At 19.5% G+C, this 24,329-nt stretch overlaps 1 protein-coding gene across 5 annotated transcripts in view; it reads right to left on the reverse strand.

The window, feature by feature from the left end:
* Positions 1-23,516, reverse strand: part of LOC724823 (basement membrane-specific heparan sulfate proteoglycan core protein) — a 318,372-nt gene extending 294,856 nt beyond the window's left edge. For 3 of the 5 annotated variants that reach the window (XM_026441754.1, XM_026441751.1, XM_026441755.1), the window contains exons 1-2: positions 23,409-23,516; positions 13,175-14,404 (exon numbers count right to left, since the gene is read on the reverse strand). In XM_026441754.1, the coding sequence (XP_026297539.1) occupies positions 13,175-13,244 (70 nt within the window). In that variant the 5' untranslated portion in view covers positions 13,245-14,404; positions 23,409-23,516. Of the gene's footprint in view, positions 1-13,174; positions 14,405-17,344; positions 17,689-20,548; positions 20,666-23,408 lie in introns of those variants that run through there. The other 2 variants (XM_026441753.1, XM_026441752.1) reach the window with 2 other exon arrangements.
* Between the last annotated feature and the right edge of the window lie 813 nt (positions 23,517-24,329).

The raw sequence follows: 24,329 nt of genomic DNA on the forward strand, positions 1-24,329 counted from the left end.
CAAAAAAATCATTTTTTAAAATTTTGTTTTATATGTCATATAGGTTATCCTTTCAATTTTTTAAAAAAGTTCAAATCATTTAATTCAATTTTGAAAATTTTGAAAAAGTTATTCTACTTTAAAAAATATTTTAAAAAATAAACTTATATTTTTATCCATTACTGTACAAAATATAGTAATATTTGTAATAATATATTTAGGAAAATAAATTTCACATATAAATGTATATATTTTAATTTATATATATAATATCTTTATAATTTATAAATACTATCTTTATATGTAATGTTAAATTAATTAAATTTTTTCTTAGTTTATAATCTATTATCATATTTTTTTTCCTATAAATAAATCGATTTTATGCACATTCATTCGATTATACTTATATATAAATATACTTTTTCTATGTATTTATATTATTCTAATTTTAAAAATAACTATAGAATTTATTGTACTATAGATTTTGTCTATTTTATTTTCTTTCATATTTATTATTATCAAACGGTTTATCACTTTTACTAAAATTCACAATTGTAGTTAAGTAAACGAGATCACACACTCTAGGGGGCAATGTTACTTGCAGTTGCAAACACAATTAGTGAGACTTGTGGTTATTTGCTCTTTATGTAAGTTTAGAACAGATAGAAATGTTGATAAATGTTTCACAACATTCTGAGAATATTCCATTTTGCTTATAAATATAATAACGTTCTATCATATAATATAAAGATTATATTATTTGTCAAAGAAGGAATTGATAGTATGTAGAAAATAATAAAACATGCATATAAATATATCATCATATACTTTATTAAATTAAACGAAAATGATATTAAATATTTAGTTTAAAAATATATTTTAAAAATACATAAGTAATATAAAAATATAACTAGTAAATTATTGAAATTTTTTGTTATAGAATAACAAATAAATATATATTTATTACTTAAACAAAAAGTTATAGAATGAAATTAATCAAATTAATTAAATTGATTTTCTATTCATTTAATTCCTATCATATTTTAAAATTGAATTAAATGAATTTTTCAATGAAAATAATTTATTAATAATTAAAAGAACTGAAAGTAAAACTTTCAATATTATTTATTATTGCTTAATAACTTTAATCATCTTTAGTATTTAATAAATGGAATTCATGAATACACAAATTTCAAAAAGATGTTATCTTGCTGTGATCTTCATTTTTCAAGTCAAGATTTTATAATATCATTCCTAAAATATTAAATTTTTTTTCTGTTTATATGTACTTCTTTCCATAAAATTGATGAAATTAATAATTTAATGCTTTAAAAATTTTTAAATCGATTTTGAAATCATTATTCTTTTCGATGATTGAAGATAATTCTGCAAAAAATTGATTAGGTTATATCCAACACGAATTGTCTACAAATTTAACAAAAAAACATATTGACGACGACTATAAAGAGAATTTATTTCTTGTGCTTTTTGAAATAAGTGGAACAAAGATATTGACGATAAAAAGGAATAACTTACATTGAATTTCATTTAGACAATTTTTATATACTAATTATATAAGATTGATAAATTCCTTACACTTGATTGTGGATGTTTATTATTTTAAAATATTAGGTCCTAAGTTTCTTTCTTTTTTTGATACACGAAATGAATACACGATATTTGTTGTTTAAGATTAATTTATTGCGTTATATATAAACCGTTCTATTCTATTATCTCCTTCTTTCATCTCTCAAAAAGCCTCATTATTGCTTTTTTCCAAAATTATTTGCAAAATATTCTTCAAGATACGCTTACGGATTGGGGCCATTTATCATGAAAAGAATTTTTTAATAATAGTAATAGTCGGATAGAGCAAGATCTGGAAAGTACAGAAAATGCGATAGAATATCCCAATCTCTTATAGTCAATGCAATATGCGGTTTTATATTGTCGTGATGGCCTCGTCGGTTCATAATTTTGATCATTTTTCTACTATGGCATTTTTCAATTTATCAAGCTGATTGCAATATTTTCCAAAATTGATAGTTTTATCTTGAGAAAGGAACTTATTGTAGACTACACTTTTTCAAACCCAAATGAATAAAAAAACTTTCTTCGGATGAAGTTCAGGCTTTGCAATAGTTAAAGATCTATTATCCTTAAATCAAGTTTTCAATTCATATTTTGATACAAAATCCAAGTCTGATCTCCAGTGATAAACTTAAAAAAGGATCTTTTTCATGTCGCTGGAGAAAGAAATCAGAGATGCGTTTCATAAAGTCGATCTCTGTCAATAGCTGTAGAAATCAAACTTTATATTGATTGACATATCCCATCCTAATCAGGTGATTACGTACTGTTGTCTTGGGAATGTTAATGGCATTCACTATCTCTTGCACACTATATCGCGGATTTTTGCGAGCATGGCCTTGATAAGGTCCGTGTCGTTGCTAGGCAGTTGATGTGATCTTCATTTTTCAAGTCAAAATTGCCAACTCTAAATATCTAAACCAATTTCGAATGATTGTAATAGTTATAATAGTTGTAATAATTATAGCATTATTCCTATAAACAGTACAAATTTCATCTGCAGTATCATTTGCACTATCACCTTTTTTAAAGCAATAAAGTATAACATACAAATGCTTCCTTTGTCTATTTATATTAAATGCTGTAAAAAAAAAGTTTTAAAAAATACTGTATCACCAATGAAATATACTTTAAAAGAGCTCTGGGATGACTGAAAATGATGCTATAAACGGCTAATAAATAAGAATATTCATATAAAAATAAGCAGTTAAAGTCTTTCCTAGCCTGGTGCAAAAGGAACTTATGAAGCATTCTAATATATAGGATATAATATATTATAAAATATCTTTGGAGAATTCTAAAAAATGAATTTCTAAAATCAAAACAAAAGTTGATATATAGTTTGAGACTTATTTATTAAGTTATAATAAATATATGTAATACACATAAATATATAAATTATAATAAATTAAAATTTGCATTTAATGAAGATATATGTTAAATATATAAAGTGAAATAACTCAATATCTGTCGTACTTATGGATTTTCATCTTATTTTATTTATTTTTATTAAATTAAAGAAAAATGATAAAATCGTAATTAAATTTTTACAATGAAAATGCAAAATACAGATTTAAATTCTCTTTTTATTATAAACCGATAAACTATTTTATTTTTGCATAGACATTCCCAAGACTTCTCAGTTCTAGAATAGAGACAAATGAAATTCCACCGTCTTGCTTTTCTTTCTTATGCTATCTCTTTATTGTGTAAGTATTTCATTTTTACTAATCTCTCCATTTGTTCTCACATAAAAAAATCTAGAAAATTAAATACAATTTAATAAAAATAAAATTTCTAAATAAAATGTTAATAATAATATTATTATGTTATTTAATGAAAATAATTAAATTAATTTATTAATAAAATATCTTCAATTCATTAAATATAACCAAAATTTTTTTTAATAATTCTCAATAAGAATGCAATAACAAATAAAAACATTATTCTTGAAAATCTGAACTAAGTTAACTAAAATTATATTTAATTTGAATGAATCTAATGAATTAAATAGCAAAATCGTGGTTCAAAAAAATTATTAAGATAGTGATAAATATTTGATAATACAAATACAATTCAGTTATCGGAAAAGTTATCAAAGTATCTCTTCGTCTAATTGATATTTTTAAATAGCCGCGACAGAAATGTTTTATCATGTTAGATAGAAATGAAAAGTTCAAATTCGCTTTTGTCTGTTAATACTTAAAAAGTATGATAATTTTACAAATTATTTGCATAATTCTGCCGATCGTATGAATCACTTTGATAAGTTCAATAGGAATGATTTACGGTCTCTCCGTTCATCAGTTTCTGTATAAATTTCTCATTACGAATGATTACATCATTTGCCATTCGATTTCATTAAGCACAATTTAAAATAATTTTAATTTAACAGTAATTTTTAAAACTTAAAATAATTTTTTAAATTATTGAAAATAATTTTTTTTTCAAATAAATTATTTTTCTAAAACAAAAATATAGTAGTTCTTTTTGTATGTATTTACATTTATATGAAATAGTAACAATATATGGCAATAAAATATAGATTCAGAAAGAATAAATTCACAAAAGAGAAAAATATGAAATAATGTAAAATTATTTAAGCATTTTATACAATAATATACTATTTAATAATGTAATATACTATGTAATAATGTCAACAATAATCCGTTTGAGTACCTCCCTGAATATAGCATAATAACATCAACTACTACAACTTCAATAGAATGTTGCAACGTCTTTGCGGTATGTTTCTCTTTCCACTTCCACTTCCAAATGACGAACTTGAGTTTAGCAAATTGGGTTCTCAACTTATAATCAACCACATTTCGCAAATGTGTAACACGTCTGTTTGGGTATATAATTCTGTGACATCTTTCGAAATATTCAAATAGTGAAGTATCGGTGTTAAATTAAATCGCTTTAAGAATATTTTAATTAAATATAAAAATTTTTTTTATCTTGATTATATCAACTACGTAGTATAAGAAAAAATTTTTTGTAATAATAACATTTAAATAATAAATAATTTTGTTTTAAAATTTTTTGTTTAAATGTTCATAAGAAAAAAATAACATACACATAAGTAATTAAAATACAAAAAATAATAAAATAAAATTTTTTACAATTCTTAAGTTCTGATTAATAAATATTTGTTGTAAATTTTTATAAATTTATTTTAATAAACTCGAAATCTGATTTATTAATAAAATAAATCTATTGTGATAAAATAAAATTACATATTTGTAAATAAGAAAATTTCTAATCAAAATTATTTTTAAGATTTTCATTTTCATAATCATCACTATATTCTTCTTAAATAATAATTATAAGTTTTTACAAACATTGCAACTCAATTTATGAAGAATAAAAGATATATTAAAATATAACATTATATTTGCAAAATCCAGAATTTTTATAATGAAAAGCTTAATAAAAATTTTGTGAATATTTTAAATTTCTATACTTTATTTCAAAATATAATTTCAATCATTTTATGAACAAATTTATTATTATTTAACAAATTTATTTTATTGAAATATATAATATATAATATTTTTATATTTATTTTGAATTTATTTTCTTATATTTTTTTATATTTTTATTTTTTTATATCAATTTTTAGAAATACTGTCGATGATTGAAATAAATAAATTTTAATTATTTAAAAATTTATAACAAATACTCAAAAATACAAAAAAATGAGTTTTCTATTTTAAAATTTTCTTAAAATTTTTATTTCTTATATAAATTTAATACAAATTTTCTCATACAGTTTATTTTTTATACAATTAATTGTTTTTTTAAATTGAAATTTAATATATATTTTACAAATACTAATAAGAAGGAAAATATAAAATATTAATGTGATACTGCAATGAAAAGAAAAAGATAGAAAAGAAAAAAAGTGCAGATTTTCTGAATCTATTCATGAATATATTTATAAAGTTATCTTAAATTGATCCAAGTCCATATTTTAATTAGTAAGAATTATGTTACAGAATGATTTATAAATAAAATTATATATTAAATAATATATATATATATATTAAATAATATATATATATATATATATATATATATTAAATAATATATATATATATATATATATATTAAATAATATATATATATATATATATATATATTAAATAATATATATATATATATATATTAAATAATATATATATATATATTAAATTATATATATATTAAATAATATTTTTAAATATATTTTTGATCAGGCCGATTAGTTTTCCTTAATTAATTTTGATTAATTTGAAATATATTGTAAACCATTTCAATTTCAACAATTTTTTTCTTAACACATAATTAGAAATCGACTTTAATATATGAGTTATCCGCAAACATACATTCATTCCTTATGAACAATAAGACATTGAGAAAAAGAAAAATTAAATATATTTGAAAAGAGACATTGATTGTGAATATTTCCAATAAATTCTTATTGGAAACATTTTGCTATTTTATTTTTGTGCTGCATTATTCTTTTTACTTCTATTTTCAAGTTCTTTATAATATTTTTCTTTTTTTTCTTTCTCGCTTTTTAAACAACACCGAACTTACATTTCTAAAAGTTTTTAACTTAATAGCTTATACAAAACTGAAACTGAAATTAACAGTTAACTATTGACTTAAATCAATCAATTGAATTGATACATTGCAACAAATTTTATATAAAAACTTTTAAAAATGGTAATTCGGTATTATTATATATAAATAAAAGTATTATTATATAAATAAAAAAGAAGAAATAAGAAAAAAGAAACAAAAAAAGATACGAGATTTATAATGATAGATCTGAAATATCTATGTATCATAATAAGTGCTATTTTTGTTGCACTACTACAATCGAAAAATATGAACAAATTATAAATAAATTATAAATAAATTATAAAATTATAAATAAAATGAATTCAAAAATTAATGAAAATTTAATATTTGTTTTCAAGAGAATTATTGAATTGATCCATGATTCAGATTTTCTTAAGTAGAATGCAATGAATAAAATACGATGCAGTAAAAAAAAATTTAATCTTGAATTTAAAAATTAAAATCATTTTTATATACATATTTATCAACAAATTTTTATTCAAAAATATAGAATCAAATAGAATATAGAATCAAGCTGAAGTACTTTTTACTGTTTATAGATTTTGTATGAATTTATATATTCAATAAATTTATTAAAAATTTACTTCTTTATGGACTTAAATCTGTTTTAAGATTTCTTTTATGTATATAATAACGAAAAATAACTATAGTCATTATAATTTTAGTTGATTAGAATTATTTTCTATTTTATTATATCGCAGATCTGAATAATTGTAGAATATCCAAATTATGAATGAATACTAAATATAATATTTTTTTATTCATATTTATACAAATAAGACTTCAAATATTTAAAATTATTTTAAATTATTAAAATTTCAAATATTTATTGAAATAATTAATAGAAATTTTTCAATATTATGCATTAAATATTCATGTATATGATTATCACTTATATATAGCTTTTACATATAAATATATTGTAGTCCAAAATGCATGATGCGTAAAATTATTATATTCATTATAAATATCTATATATAAAAGTTGAATATTATACGGACCCTTCAGATTCACGAAATATAAATTAGTCTTCGAATGGCTAAAATTATGATGACCGAAGTTATAATAATAAACTTAACAATAAGTATAAAACTAATTTCGCTATCATATAATTATAATTAACGATCATATAATTAAAATAAACGGTCATTTTAACTTCAATCTTCTAAAGATATTTTTATATTTTATTTTCATATTCAATCCGAAGGAGATCTAAATATTTGCTATGGATAGATATTATAATAAATTCATTATAATTAAATTTATTATATATCTTGGATACTGATTGTTTTGCCTATGTTTATACATAGTTTATACATATTAGTTTTTATACATATAAACATAGGCAAATTATAAATAGGACACTCTATATTGAAGTCGATATCATTATTGCATTATCGGTGATAAATTATTACTTGACGATTAATTTAAAATTGATTTTAGACGTGATCGAATATTGCATATTTGTTTAGATAAAATTTTACAATTTTTAATAAAATTAACGTTTGTTACTAAATAATCAATATGTTGTTGATTTAATATTAATATATAACTATGCTAAAATTCTATACAATTAATATATTCTAAAACCAATATATATAGAATAGATTTAATCATAATTTAAATGAATCAATTTATTTAGAATCAATATAATAACTACAGAATTGAAAATAAAAAATAAAATTATAAATAAAATAAAAATAAAAATTATAAATAAAAATATATATTAAGATATAATAAATTATAAAAATTTGTTATAATTCTTATATTATCATTTCGATTTTAAACTCTATTATTTGATGATTATGATCTGATTATTGAAAATTTTAAAATTTAGTAAAATAAAATGAATTAAATTTGATTCATTTGTTCAAAATGAAAACATATACTTAATTCTACTCGATAAAACAAAATAATAAATTTTGTTGATAAATTTCATGATATATTACAACAAATTAAAACAACAAATTAAGTTTTAAGTCAGGATATTTACATTTTATAGGCAAATTCACTTGCAATAATAACACTGCATTTTAAATTTATTTGCTTATCTTTCCCAAACAATTGTTTATTGTAAACTTAATGTTTTCAAAGAATTCAATAAAAAACGAAGCGTAACATTTTACTTAATTGAAAATATATATCAAAGAAAATACTACCAATAATTTCATATTTCATATCCATCCAGAATTAATTAACAGTATTCAGAATTAATTAACATTCTAAAAAATTTTAAGTGTCTTTTAGATGAATTTTTTTCTTTAAAATATTAAAATAGAATAATCGATTTAGATCATTTTAATTTTTAAAAATTTGCAAATCATTTATAATTATTTATTATAAATAATGAAACTGTTATAAAAAATGAAATTTCGATAATTTATTATCATCATATCATTGGAGATTTTTAGATTCATTAGCTAAATTAAAATAAGCAAACCATTTTTTAACTAATGATATAAAAAATTTTTTAAGTAAATAACTATATAACTTTAAATTAACAACATAACTAAATTTTTTCTATTAAATATTTTAGTTTTCTATTATATTAATGATTAATTAATGATTAATTACTATTAATTGATATTAATTAATTACTATTAATTAAATTCCATTAATAAATGCAATTAATGTTATTTTTTTCAGAAATATAAATAAATTGATTCATTAAATTATTTTAACCACAAGTTATAAAGATTAAAGTAGATTATTCACACAATCAACATATATTTATATGTTCGTATAATTGAATTTCTATTAATAATTTTTATAACTATTTTTATTAATAACTATAATATTTATATATTATAGTATTTTTGTTCAATTCGAACAATAATAAAATTGTGACATGTCAAACTGACGAAAAGTCATTAAATAGCATTGAAAGTCTTAGATTTATTTCATTCGATTTATCTCATATTAAAATCAAGCAAGAAACATGTTTTTATCGAGAATATTATAATAGCGAAAAATCATAGCGTAAAAAAAATTTAAAAATTTTCAAACTTAATTATCCCCGTTTTTTAATTAATATCTTATATTATTTTTTTGAATTATTAACTTAAAAAGAATAAACATTGGTCGAATTAGTAGAATAAATTTATCTTCAATCTAATTTGTTCGTCAAATTTTCGAAGAATTTTCACCCATAATACATGTAGTCAAATCAAGGGATGAGATATCGTCTTCATGGAAATTGCATCAAAATGAATTTTTTTGAGAGTATCTCGTAAAATTACGTTTTCAAGCAATAGCTTATTCATTAATAATTAACTTTATCGAATAGATTACTTTTGATGAAATCAATCTTTCTATTCATTATTTTTTTCTTTTTTAAATGATTCAATTTAACTATATTGAAATGTTATTTTTACATGAAAACTGATTCGTGTATATTATAAAATTATCATAAACTATCACAAAACAAACTTAAGAAAGTTCTCATAAATATAAATCATGTGAAATCAAATTCACTGTATTATTATAAGTTTATTATAAGTTTCATTTCGACAGTGCAGAAAAGTTTTTCAATTTCATTTTTATTAATTACTTTAGTTAGTTTATTTATAGATAAATAATATATTGAAACAAGTAGAAATGATCAAGATAAATTGATATATTGCAAATATATTGAATATTTTATCTTAATAAAAATTAATTAAAATGGAAAAATGCTTGTTCAAACTTTTGATATAAGATATTATATACATATTTATATGAATATTTCCACAAATGTTATTAACTATATTAGTAAAATAAATAGATATAAATTTAATCTTATACAATTTATTATTATATGATACGTTAATCAATTTTTATTTAAAATTTTATAAATTAATATTCCTATTAAATTTATTTTAATTTTTTTTGTATTTATTCTTAAAATTAACATACTTCTTATATATATAAAGATAAATATAATCTTATTAGCATATTAATATTTATTATTAGTAAATATATTGATCAAATAATTTTATTACGAACAAATAATTATATATTTACTAGGATTTCAATTTACAATTTTATTAAAAAATTACTTTATTATAAAAAATTATAATAAATAAGTTTAATTTCATAAAATTTTAGAGAAAATATCATAATAATATTTTATAAATATTTCAATCAAAATATACATTTTCACTTAAATAACATATATATAAATAGAGATTCAATATTTAATGCTCTGATATAAATTGTTTATTATATAAATTGTTTAAAATAACATAAAATGGAAAAATATAAATACCATATTAATAATCAATAAAACTAATAAATTTTAATTTCATTTCTTATATTATAACTTGATAATTTTTTTATTAATTAAAGTTATTCTTCTAACATACATTTTATTTAATTAATATTAATGAATTTGAACATATAATATACATGTATATAAAAATTCATGGTACAAACGATTATTGATACAACTTTATGGATCAATCTATCAAAATATTAAAATTTAATATAATATAAAAGATAATAAATTATAAAAGTTAATTTTATTACTAAATTATTTTCTTATCATCCTGGATTTTATAATATAATTATATATTTTTTTATAATATTATGTAAAAGTGCTTTCAATATTATAAAATATATAGAAGATAAGTTATAAATAAAGAAATTATTTTAAGAAATAATAGATTTTTATTTTTATTGAAATGATTGACATTGATTGAAAATTATAAATAAAAAAATTTTATAGAAAATTATTATTTTACAAAAATTTAAATTGATAATATAAAAAATGGTAGCGTAATATAAGTTTTCAAATATATTATTTAAATTATATCATAAAAAATATTCATTTAAATTGTTAAATAATAAAATGTAATCTTTAAAATAGAAATCAATATCAAATTTTGCATTGTTACAATAATTGCTTTAATTAAAAAAGTTTTCATAAATTGCATTGTACAAACTTTTTAAAATTCGTTTTATGAAATAGATTCTGATAAATATTGAAAATATGTATATACTTTTAAGTATACACATACATATAAATATATTGCATAGACATTACTTTTTATGTTATCGATTCTCTCTTTAGCGACACAATTTACTCTATGCGCAGCACAATGTAATACACTGCAAATATCCGTGAAAAGACTTCGAAACCATCCGCGAATAGTAAACTATCGTATTATCGTGTGTGTTATAATATTTGAAAAGAAGATGAATGGGATATAAAAACGGAAATAAGTACTTTTTATTCTGGATCTGCCTGAATTTATTAAGCTTTGCAGAATCATGTCTTAAATAACTGAATAATAAAAATCAGGTCATAAAATTTATTTTCGGAAAAGAATAATTAAGAGAATATTTCTAAGAAATATATTTTCATATTCTTGTAGAAACGTATACAAAAATACATTTAGATTTTTATATGTATATCTGAAAGATTTCGAAAAAAACATGAAATTATTTTTTTATTTTTTCACACAATAATCTGTTACAGATATTTATTAATGTATATTATATATATGATTATTTAGAATTCAAAATTAATATTTATGTGTTGACTATGAACTATAATTCTGTCTTTTTATACAAAGAATTGTAAATCATAAGCATTAGAATTCTTGTGAATTTTGATAACTATAATTAAAAATTCAAATTATCGACAGTTCTTTAATGAATTTAATGAATTTGAGAAATTTTAAAGAATCTTTCTATTTTATATCCTTTAAAGATATCCTTTCTATTTTATATCTTTAATAAACAAATAAATTCTCAGTTATTTCTTTTTAAAATAAGATTATCATAATGAATAAATAAAATATCTTGAAATTCATAGTTTTTATGAGTATCAATAATTTTTATGATTATGAATTTATTAGAACATTAGAAAAATAAAATAAACGTTTTCTCAAGGAAGAATGTCTTAAATTATTATTTATTTATATTAATTTGTATAATTAATTGTCATAATTGAAAATATTTAAAATATCATTTTATTTCATTAAAATTATTGACAACTTGCCTTTTATAGAAGATTTTCGATGATCTTAATTCTTTTATCTATGAATTTACTATGGAAATCAACTAAATCGCGATAGCGGTTAAAGATACTTAAGAATGCTTGAATAGAATAGCTGTGTCTTTTCTTAATTGTGAAAGCATTCGAAGTTTCTTATCTACTGGTATTTCATGACTTTTTACTGATGCTGCAAATTTCCGGGATAACTGTTTTCGTTTTCACTACTACAAAAAGCCTTGCGTGCGAATTACTCGAAAAATTCTTCACAAATGCTAAATCGCGAGATGTTTTATTGATTATGTTATATTTAATAATATATAACTTTAAGGAAATGTTAATATAAAACTTTAAGAAAATTGGTTTTATTGTATATTTTATGATCTATATATGATTATAAGATTATATATTAAGTTAACTTTATTTGAACAAAGATAATCATAGATTATTTATATGCATAGATTATTTATAAATTCAGTATAATAAAACAACAAATAAAAGTAATTCATAATTAATAAAAATATGTATTTAAGTCCCTGCTTCATAAGAAATTTATATAGAATTTTTAATATTTCATCTATTTTATTTATATTAATTATTGAAAATCATTAGTAATTATTAAAATCAAGAAAATATAATTTCTGAATGGAATATAGCTAGAAATTTATTCTATATGTGAAAGTAAAAAATATAAAATAAATTTAATTAATAAAATAAAATTTATTTAATTTATATATATATAAATAATTTTAATAATTATAATTAATATAATAATAATTTAAATAATATATATTATTAACTGTGCGTATATGTACGTTTTATAAAATTGATATTTTCTTAAAAAATTAAAATTTTTTTATATTTATTTAATAAAAAACGGAAGAAATAAAATTAAACATTACTTATAAAATTTGATTATGAAGTTAATGTAAAAATTTTAGATTATTTCTGTCGATTTAAATTCTAACATCAAAAATAAGATGGATATAAACTTACCGATTTGCTGAGGAAGGAACGTGATCAATGCGAATACAGCGTAGAGCCACCTTCCACGACGGTTCTTCATACTGTTACTTTCTTTCCTTCCGTTTTCTACGTTTATCCTTTTTCTCTGAGAAAGAAGGGTCTCGATGGAACGTCGTAAACACACTTTTTATTAGTTATTCACAGAAATGATAAAATACGAAATCAGAATATAAATACACCCACATCACTTTCATGCTGTTTTCTTAACTTATTTTTTTTTTCATATATAAATCACTGCCTAAAATCATAACTAATCACAATAACTTCTCGCTCACTTTATTAATCACTTAATAATGATCACACTATATTGCATTGAACAAAAACGTCGCAATCACTATTTCCTTATTATCAAGATTCACAATTTCGATATCGTGACACAAAAATGCGTAATAGTGTCAATCGATAAGGATTTTACGATTCTATTCGGTACTTTTCCCTTGGTGACCAAAAAGATGAGAATTGAATGCAATTGAAGGAATTGTATTATTCATCAGACACGTGGTTTGCTCCGAACCAGGATTTACAATCGTGCATTATCGATTCGTCGAATCCATTTGTAAGGTTTTACCAGCACTGGCTGTAATTTCGATCCCCTGGTGTTTTAATATCGCGGGAAATTGGCCTCTTGAGGATTAAACACTTTTGTGCGCGAAAACCACATGCTTTCACTATATTCTTCGATGAGAGTTCTTCCTGTTCGTAATTCGATACAGTTGTTTTCTTTTCCTGCCTCGAAAAAACTTCTGAAAAGACTGGCTTATGTTTTTCTCGAGCTGAGAATTATGAAAAATCGGATCACTTGTTTCAAATATACGAAAAATCGACAATCGATTTTATAAAATTCTCAAATATTGATGAAAACACTTAAGAAAAAAGAAGAAAACACGTCACTAAGTATCAAACAGTTCTCGATATTTTTTTTTTTGAAGCTTTTGTTTCCGTCGCTTGAACGTTGGTACAAGCAATTGATACAAACGGACGTACAAATGGATTCTTCCTGTCTATCCATTTAATTCAAGCTCTGAGGGAAATCGTGCATTCGTTCGCATGTATCACACGATTCGACCATAGACCATTAAACAGGCGTCATAGAGCGCATTAATCGCCTATTAATCTGCTTGTCTTGTCTTCATGTTTCATTACTTCGTGCAATTTTTGAACATTTGATTAACTTTTCTTATTCTTCTATACCATTGAATTCTGAAAAAAAAAACAATATGATTCCATTAGATACTAAATTAAGTACTTTTCGTAATGAGATAACGATATGGATGAACATTTATTAAAAATAATTTTACTGAAATAAGACTTTATAAATACTGAAAAATAATTATTGCTGACGAATTTTAAAAAAAATAATATTAAGTTTTATTATCGACTTTTATTCGTTTATTTTTCTTTCTCAGTTTTGCAAATTAAAAATAGACACTCTCATCCTTTGTGCCAATCACATGACAGCTTCATCGGATATTTTTAACAACGTATCAGATTTCCGATAACTGGTACACTGTTCAAGCCTATCAACTTTCCTTGTATCAGTTAGTAGGCCAGTTTGAACTCGAAATTTACTCACTAAACTGTGAACGAAATTCCTTCATTGAAAGTTATCGATTTATCGGCATTTTTAATTTTATTTTGTTTTATAAAAGATATTAATAGAGAATAAAAATTAATTGAAATATCCAAAAGAAATTCATTATTAAATATTTTATATTATTAATAATGAATATATTATTACATTCATATAATATATAATATATTATTATTTATAAATATATTATAATATTTTAATGAAACCAATACAAATAAGTAAATAAAGATATATTTATTATTCAATGAAAAAATATATTTTTCAATAAATATGTAATAGATCATAAAAAATTTTTTAATTATTAATTTATTTATTATTAATTATAATTTATTAATTAAAAAATTATATAATATAGAAAAAGATACATATTCTATAATATGTATAAATACTTAAACGGAAGATATTAATTTTAAATGTTTTTGTATAAATTCATAGTAAAAATACACAGATAGTATCATCATATTGATAATAAACTTATGATGATGCACAATTTTATAATTAAAATACTTAAAATAAGCTTAAGAGAAATTTTAATTATAAATAATATGCAATGTCATATTTTAGAGTGATATGATTTGAAATATATATTGTAAAATATTGAAAAATAATTGAAAATGAAATTAATAAAAGAAACAGACATGTTACATTCAACATTTGATGATTATGGAACAAATTTTGCAATAAAAATAGTGCTAAAAATATTCATGAATAAAAAATTATATAGATATAAATATGAAACGAAATTTTGTTATTTTTTTTTTAAATCAGTTGATTGATCAAATGATTATAATTTTATAATTATAAATGTTATTAATTATATATATTACATATAATTATATATTATATAACATATTATATAATTATATAATAAAAATTATATAATATTATATAATTATATTATAAAGATTCTTTTAATTATTAATAAAAAAAATATTTAATAAATAATAAAATTAAATAAATATAATAGTAAAAGACGAATATAATGAATGTAATATAACTAATAAAATTAATAATAGAAATAATATATACTGACAATATAATAATATGATTTTCAATTTTGATAACATATAATAAATATAAAAAAAATAAGAAATATATATATTTTAATCTTTAATTGATCCAAAATTAATACTTCAAAGATATCTTATTAAAATATTATATCTTATATTTTATTATGTATCTTATATATTATATTTATGATATTTTATATTTTAAAAATAAGCAAAAGAATCTTAAATCAATGTCAATTAATTTAGTATTATATTTAAAGTAAAAAATTAAATAAATTTTATATTATTTGTATATTTTACTCTTTGTATGCTATTTTATGAAAAATCCTAATTTTAATAAAAGTTTATATGTATTAATTAAATATTGAAATATTAACATTAATAAAATCTTAATATTAATCTTAATATTAATAAAATATTAATAATATTAATATTAATACATTATCTTAATATTATTAAAAGTTTTTGTGTATAAAATATATGAATTATAAAACAATTTTTTCTTAACGAAAAATTTCTTTGATAGAATAAAATTATTTAACAATGTTTTAACATTTATTCAAATTTTGAATGAAATTTTGTTTGAAAATATTTTAATAACAGAATATTATAAAAAATTATAAATTTAAAGTTTCGCTTAACTTTATAACACTTTTATATTTTAAAAAATGATAATATATAATATTAATAATTATTTTCTTTATGCATTTTTATATGTAAGGAAAAGAAGATTTTTATGCCAGACAAAATTTTTGATTAATATTTGTAATTATTAATAAATAATAGTTTTAATTTAGTTTTTTTATTAATAAATAAAAAATGAAAAAATTAAAAAATATGATATATTATTTTACTTGTGTATGATATATATATATATATATATATATATATATATATATGTGAAATTAAAATGCAAATTGCAAGAAGAAAGTGAAGATAGAAATTTATATATATATATATATATATATATATATATATATATATATATATATATATATATATATAAATAAAGTTTAAACTATCATTTTCAATTATTTAATTTAAGTTATTTACAAAATTATTCAATAGAATATTTGAAATAGTTATTTTATCTATGATCAAAAATTGAATCTAAATAATAATATAAATAAAAAATATATATTATATAATAAATATATATATTTTTAAATAATGGTGAATAAAATATTTTATTACAAAAACAGATTTTTTAAAGTTTCTTTTTCGATCAAATTTTTCATTATACAGAAAATAAAATAAAAACTAAAAAATTTTTCTATGCACTCTCTGTATATTAATAAATTTATATTATATTTTTATTATTATAATATTATTAAAATTGTAATCTTAATTACGTAATTTTAATTAAAATATTATTTTTCAATTTAATATTTCTTAATGCAGATTACAAGATAGTGATGGAATAGAAAATTGTGGCTTAATGATTTGTCTTTTAATATCATTATTTTTTATATCCAAAAAGTCACGATAAATTCTAATACCAGATCCTATTTTCTAAATCATTCTATCATCGTAGCATACTTCTCAAAATCCATTTCTTCGTCAATGATTTTCCTCTAACGTGTCACAACAAGATGAATTCATAATCGATAGATGTACAACACCAAAAAGACCAATGATTGGTACAACTCATTTAGAGTGCTTAAACCAATCTCGACAGTTAGAGGAGGCTGGTACAAATCCCATGGTAGTTAAGATGTCTCAAACGTCTTGTATGTATTCGTTTAATTTTGAAACGAGATGTAATTGGGTCTTTCTATCCCCGTTGGCGAGACTATCTCTTCTATTGCTATAACACCTAACAGATGCAGCAAGTCTTCGGAATTAAAGTAGCCTGAGAGTTATCGGATATATGTAACAGTGCAATTTAAGATTGAAGCGATTATGAATCAGAATATGGATATGAGTAGAATTTAAATTGAATCATTGCTTCTAATAATGCTATATAATAATGATATATAACATTTGGAAAAGAAATTATAATCGTTATCAATTTATTTTTCTATGAATTCTAATTATGAAAAAGTTACATAACAACAAAAATTTTGGAAATTTATTATCCGTATTAAAGCCTAATTGCATTTTATAATATTGTATGTATTGGAATTACATTTATTTATATTATTTATATTATTTATATATTATTGTCATTAAGTAATATTTTTATTATTCGCGACAAGAAAACTAAGTTAGATTTGATTTTCATTTGTTCACGGACAAAATATTTGTGATACAAATTACAATTTATATAATATTATGTACATTATATACATTATCATATTTTTCTGCACTTGAATATCGTTTTATTTAAACGACAAACAAAGAAAATAATAATAAAAAAAAATAAAAAAATTTAAAATATTAGTCTTTACTCTTTTATATATTGTAATATTAATAAATTTATTCAAATCATAATTAGATCTATGATTTTGTATGAATAAATTGAGTATGTAAGTAAATAAGTTCACTTTTTTATTAATAAATTAATTAATTTCATAATTCTAAATAAAATAATTATCAAATATATCATTTAAAGTATATCATTTAAATTTTATTAGAAATATTTATAAATATCGAGATATTTAGAATAATAAAAAACTTCTCTGAATCGTCGAGGAATAATATCTATTACATTAGATAGAAATTTTATTGAAAAGGAAAACTGTTAATGTCCCGACAATCTAGAAACTGGTCTTCTTAGTTACACGTATATTGGCTTTGTTTCTTTTCAGGAACGTTTTATACATCAGAAAGATGGACACGGAAGTTGTATCGTTAGTTACGACTGCAAGCAACAGTTTGGATATAAGAAAAGTGTATTTTCCTTATTTTTAAAAAGATTGCACGATAAAAACAAGAGATTATTATATTTTTAACAATAAGATAGTTATAAATGATATTTTCGAAAAAAAAACATTCTAGAAATTCTTTTTGTATTTGATATATAAAATTTTATCTTTTAAAAAAATGGAATAAAAATTTCTTTAAAATATTTTTTGTAAAAATGATTTATAATGGATTAATAATTTTTCACAAAAAAGAAAAAAAAATTTATATATTTCATTGTATTATACTATTATAAATTTTTATTTTATATATTATATATATTATTTTATATAAATAGTATAAATAATATATATTATATATTAATATATAATATATAATAATATAATTATAATATGTATATATAATAATAATATATATTATATTAAATATAATATATTATATAAAATATATATTTTATATAATATATAGTATAATATAATATAATATATAATATATAATATATAAATATATATTTAATGAATGTAGATATATGTGAAATCATATTAAAACTTTAAATAATAAAGCGAGATTGTTAATTAATAATATAAGTATAATAACATTTTTCACAATATATTACTGTTTATATAACAAAGGATTTAAATATAATAATGAAATGAAAATTATGTTTAATATTTTATTTATAATAAATATTAAAAAAAATATAGTTTATTATCTATTTAAATCTATAGATTTTCATATATTATTTATATATATTTCGTTATATACAATTTTTTTTCAATAATTTCCATTAATATTTCTTTAATTTTTTATCTATAACAACAATTTTGCTATGATTTTAGATTTTTATTTTAAGTATAAAAATTAGTATAAAAATAAAATATTTATAAAATATGAATAATTTCTTAAAATCATATTTATATAAATAATTATTTTATATTTTAAAAGTCTTACTTAAATTCATAATAAATTTTTTAAAATATATGATATTGATGTTACTTATCTATCATGGAAATCATAATAATAATTTATAATTGATGTAAAATACGTTTATAAAGAAAATGATATCAGATATAATTCTTTACGAGAAAAAAATATACAATACATATTTATAATTATTTGTTCTCTCAGTGACAAAAAATTTAATTATAAAAATTATGAAATTCTATAAATGTAATAATTATAACTTCATTTCATTATTTCTATTCATTTTATTGTTTAAATATTGTTTAAATATTTAAAAAAATATATTAAAATTTTAATATTCGCATTATTTTTAAATAAACATTTTATATATCATTTTAAATGAAATTTTGTATCGTGAACTGTAATTATCAATAATGAAAATATGAAGTTAATAAAAAATAAATGTCGAAGACTTTATGAAATTAACAATAAAAAAAATTAATAAGAAATATCAATCATATTTTTCGTTTTAGACGTTTTAAATTTTAGAAAAAGAAGATTATTGCTAAAAAATTATTGCAAAATTCATGTATAGTTTTATTTATCAATATTCATTTCTTAATATTAAAATTAATGCACAACAGAACGCTTTTATGTTGCAAAATTAATGAAAAATTAAAAATGAAAAATGACTTTTTATGCAATATTAAAAATAAATGCTTTATTAGATACTAATATTTTCGAATTCACTTCTTTTATGCGAACTGATATTTTAAAAATATATTAATTATTTATGCAATATTTAAGTTTTATCACTTTCATCACTTTCATAACAAATTCACATTAAATAAAATAAAATATTAATATTTCTCATATAAATTAATAACTAACTCAAATAACAAAAATTATTTTAATTTTTAATTGGAAAAAAGAAAAAATATCTGAAAGAATTCAATTAAAAGATATAAAAATGTAAAGTTTTGCGGAAGTAAAAATAATTTTTGAAATTATTCTGGATGACACTATAACTCTGACCACTTTATCGTTGCACTGCATTAAATCGAAATAGCCGTAAAGCCGTATCTTTCACTTTACACTTAATCGAACAGACGGTACGTTGCACAAACTCACGTGAAAAGCACGTACAGTTATTAACTGATCGCAAAGGATGCAGAATCCATTCACTCTCACCGTGAAAAGTACGTCACCGTGTTGCACTGTGCATCACATGATCCCATCTAATCTGACAAGCTCAAAAAGGGAACGGCGTTACAAGAGATTGGTCTGTCGTGCCATGTAACTGCTTCATTTTCCAACGAATTTCTGAGAGATTTTCTCCATAGAAATTCTATCTTTTACTCAATTTTTCTAAATCATTGAAAATTCATATATTAAATAAATATATGTTAATTGTTTTATTATTTCTCATCTTTTCATTTTTATTTTTATTAATAAATAAACATATAGATATATGATTTGATATTTATTTTTAATGCTTATCAATTGTTCTTTTTTTTTAGCTTATTCTTCACATTAATTTTAATTTATTTTAAATAACATTACATTAAACTTACATTTGTAAATGACAATTTACATTAAATAAGATTCTTGTATCATTTTGTGTTTTGTATTTAAAATTAAAGATCTTATTAATTGAAATAATATTCTTAAAAATATAGTTTTTTTTAAAAATATTTCTTTTTTAATTTTTGATTTTCAGATTGAAAGTTCAAATATAAAAATATTTTATGATTAATATTTTAATAAATAGAAATAAATTTCTTTTAATAAATAAAAATATATAAATATATATATATATATATATATATATATATATATATATATATATATATTGAATAATTAATATCATGATATTTAGTCAAAATATTGCAATTATATACATATATAATGAAGACAGCATTGAGAAACAATTGTTTGTTTAATAAACCAAAAAAAAATTGCGTAATTTTTATTTTAATTATAAAAATAATTACATTTCAAAGAAAACATATTAAAATAAAAATTTTTTATACATAATTTTTTATATATAATTTTTTCTTGTTATAATAATTTTAATAATTTGTAGATTTTAATAGATTATAGTTTATAGATTATGTAATGATATGTATTTTGAAAAAAATAATTCTTTAAGGTATATGTAATATATACTGTAATAAATTGATAAAATAATTTTATTTTAAATTTGATTTTAAATTAGGAAATGATAAATCAAATATATTTTGCAATAATTAAAATAGTTAAAAACACAAATATTTTTCAATAATTAAAAAATTGTAAAACAATTGTAATTCTTTGATGAATTTAAGAAAAAATATAAAATATAGATCACTTTCTTGTTACATTTAGAATAGAATATTTGTTTTATTTTCTTATTTTGAAATTGTATCAATCTCTTTTTGACTGAATAAAATTTCAAAATATAGATTTTCTTTTGAAATTGATTGTTGTTATATTTGTTATGTATCTAAAATCTAAAATAATCCAATTAATTTCTTTTAATTTTTTGCATTTTTATTATCTCAAATCGTTTTTTATATGATCTTTATAGATATAATAGGAATAATATCTATTTATATAGCTATTTATTCTTGTAGATATTATAATTAAAGAAAACAAAGCAAATTTACAATTTCTTTGTTTATCTAAACATCTATGAAATTATTTTATATCATTTGCCGAATTCTGAAATATTTATAATTTTGTTACAATATAATATATATTTCAATTTTCCTAAACGCGAAAGCAACATATTTTTACATTTTTATGATTAAAGAGAAAGCAATAAATTTTATGAATAATTTGATGTGTTTTGTATAATTATTTTTCTTTAAATTTTTATTTTTTTTAAATTTTCTTTAAATTTTCCTTTAAATGAAATATATAAATTTTAAACGAGAGAATATTAAAAAAATATGATAATGTAATTATTTTTTGTAAATGATAACATCTCTTGAAATTTAAAATGAACCTTAAAATATTTAAGAACATTAATATGATCATTAATAATAAAATTTAGTACATTTTTTATAAAAAATTTTCAAAATATAAAACAAAGTATATATTGTTTTAATTATTAAAATCATTTTAAATACTATCAAAATTTGTAATAAAATTAATTGAAAAAACATTTATCCATTTTTTTTATCACAATCTTTGTACTATGTCAGAGAAAGAATCAATAATATATTTTTATAAAAGAGGGAAAAAATAAAAATAAATGAAATATTTAATGTCATCAGCTTATAATAAAAATTCACATATTCTAATTTATATTCTGATTTGATATAAATTTAGAGAAATTTTAGAGAAATAATTTTAGAGAATTTTAATAAAAATTTTAGAGAATTTTAATAATAATTATTAAAATTCAAATTATATATCAATATAATATTAAAATTCAAAAAAATGAAAAAAAGAGAAGGAAAAAAATCAATTGGAGTAACACATAAAACACGAAAACAGTCACTAGAAATAAATCGTCTCATTTAATTCAGATGGAACGATCTAATCGCAAATAAATGTTATCAAATGTAGTTGAAAACTTAATTGATTGGTGGGAAAGCAAACTTCTTAGATGAGAAACACGCTGCGGGTGTTCCGAATTATTGCAAAGCTTCACATCGCCTCGCAACAAAACCAGAACATCGACGAACTCTAATTGCTGGCTGCTAAGCTCAGTTACGCACTCATTCGCAAGCGCAAAGCGCCTGTACGATGTTTAAACAGAAATGTTTCAATTTATCTGACGAATCCACTGCCCGCGCTCTTTATGACATTCGATTTACCACGTGGTGATAAACAATTATTGACGAAAATACGTAAAAAAAATTTTTCACACAAAGATCATTCTAAATTTAATCACAGATATTCTTACAGATAATCGTATATTAGTAACAGACGTGTTGTAACGTTGAACAAACTTCTATCACGATATTACACATCCGATGTTATCCTCGCATGGCGGCTTGTCCGCGACTAAAAGAGCTTGCGAGCCAACCCCATCCGTGTTTCCCAACTTGGCCGCTACAGCGCTGCGACCCTTACTCGAATTCATCCCCATTCTTCCTCTAGCTTTTCCCTCTCCAACCGCGATCGTTCTTCTTTGTCTTCTACACTTCCCACGATCCATCAGTCCATTGCTCGATAATAAAAACAATTGTTGTTTTTAAAAATTACACTACTAAATTCGTAAGATGATTCTTGTTTAATGAGCATCTTATTTTTCTATTTAATATTTTCTATGGAAATTTATCGATCATTTGAATTAATTTAATTTAAAAACTCGTTAATTCTAGGTTTTTAGCATTTAAAAAGAATTAATAGAACAAACTGGTTAGTTTACGCTTTCGTTTCTGTTTTTGTTAGCAGAAATAATAATTTAACTAAGAATAATTTTAAATAATGATTTACTTAAGTCTTTTTCATTATAAATAGCAAATTGCATGTGTTATAATATATACATAATCCTAGATTATATATATTATAATTTAATTCCTTTTATATTAATATATGTATTAATTCCTTTATTATTATTTCGTGTTATTTTCAATCAATTTCATAAAATTAAATAATTAGATAGAAATAATACTAACGTCACTATACGAACAATATAATTGTTGCATCTTAAAAGCTTATGAATATGATAAAAAATTAGAGTTTTGTTTTACATAAATAAGATAATTTTCTCTTCATTTCTATTTTTCTTGTTTTATCATGATTGGATATTTTAGTTTTATATAAAAGAAAACCAAGCACTACTAGAACTTCTTTATATAAAAAAAGTGGAATAAATCGA

Source organism: Apis mellifera, linkage group LG7 (assembly GCF_003254395.2).
Source record: "Apis mellifera strain DH4 linkage group LG7, Amel_HAv3.1, whole genome shotgun sequence".
NCBI lineage: Eukaryota > Metazoa > Arthropoda > Insecta > Hymenoptera > Apidae > Apis > Apis mellifera.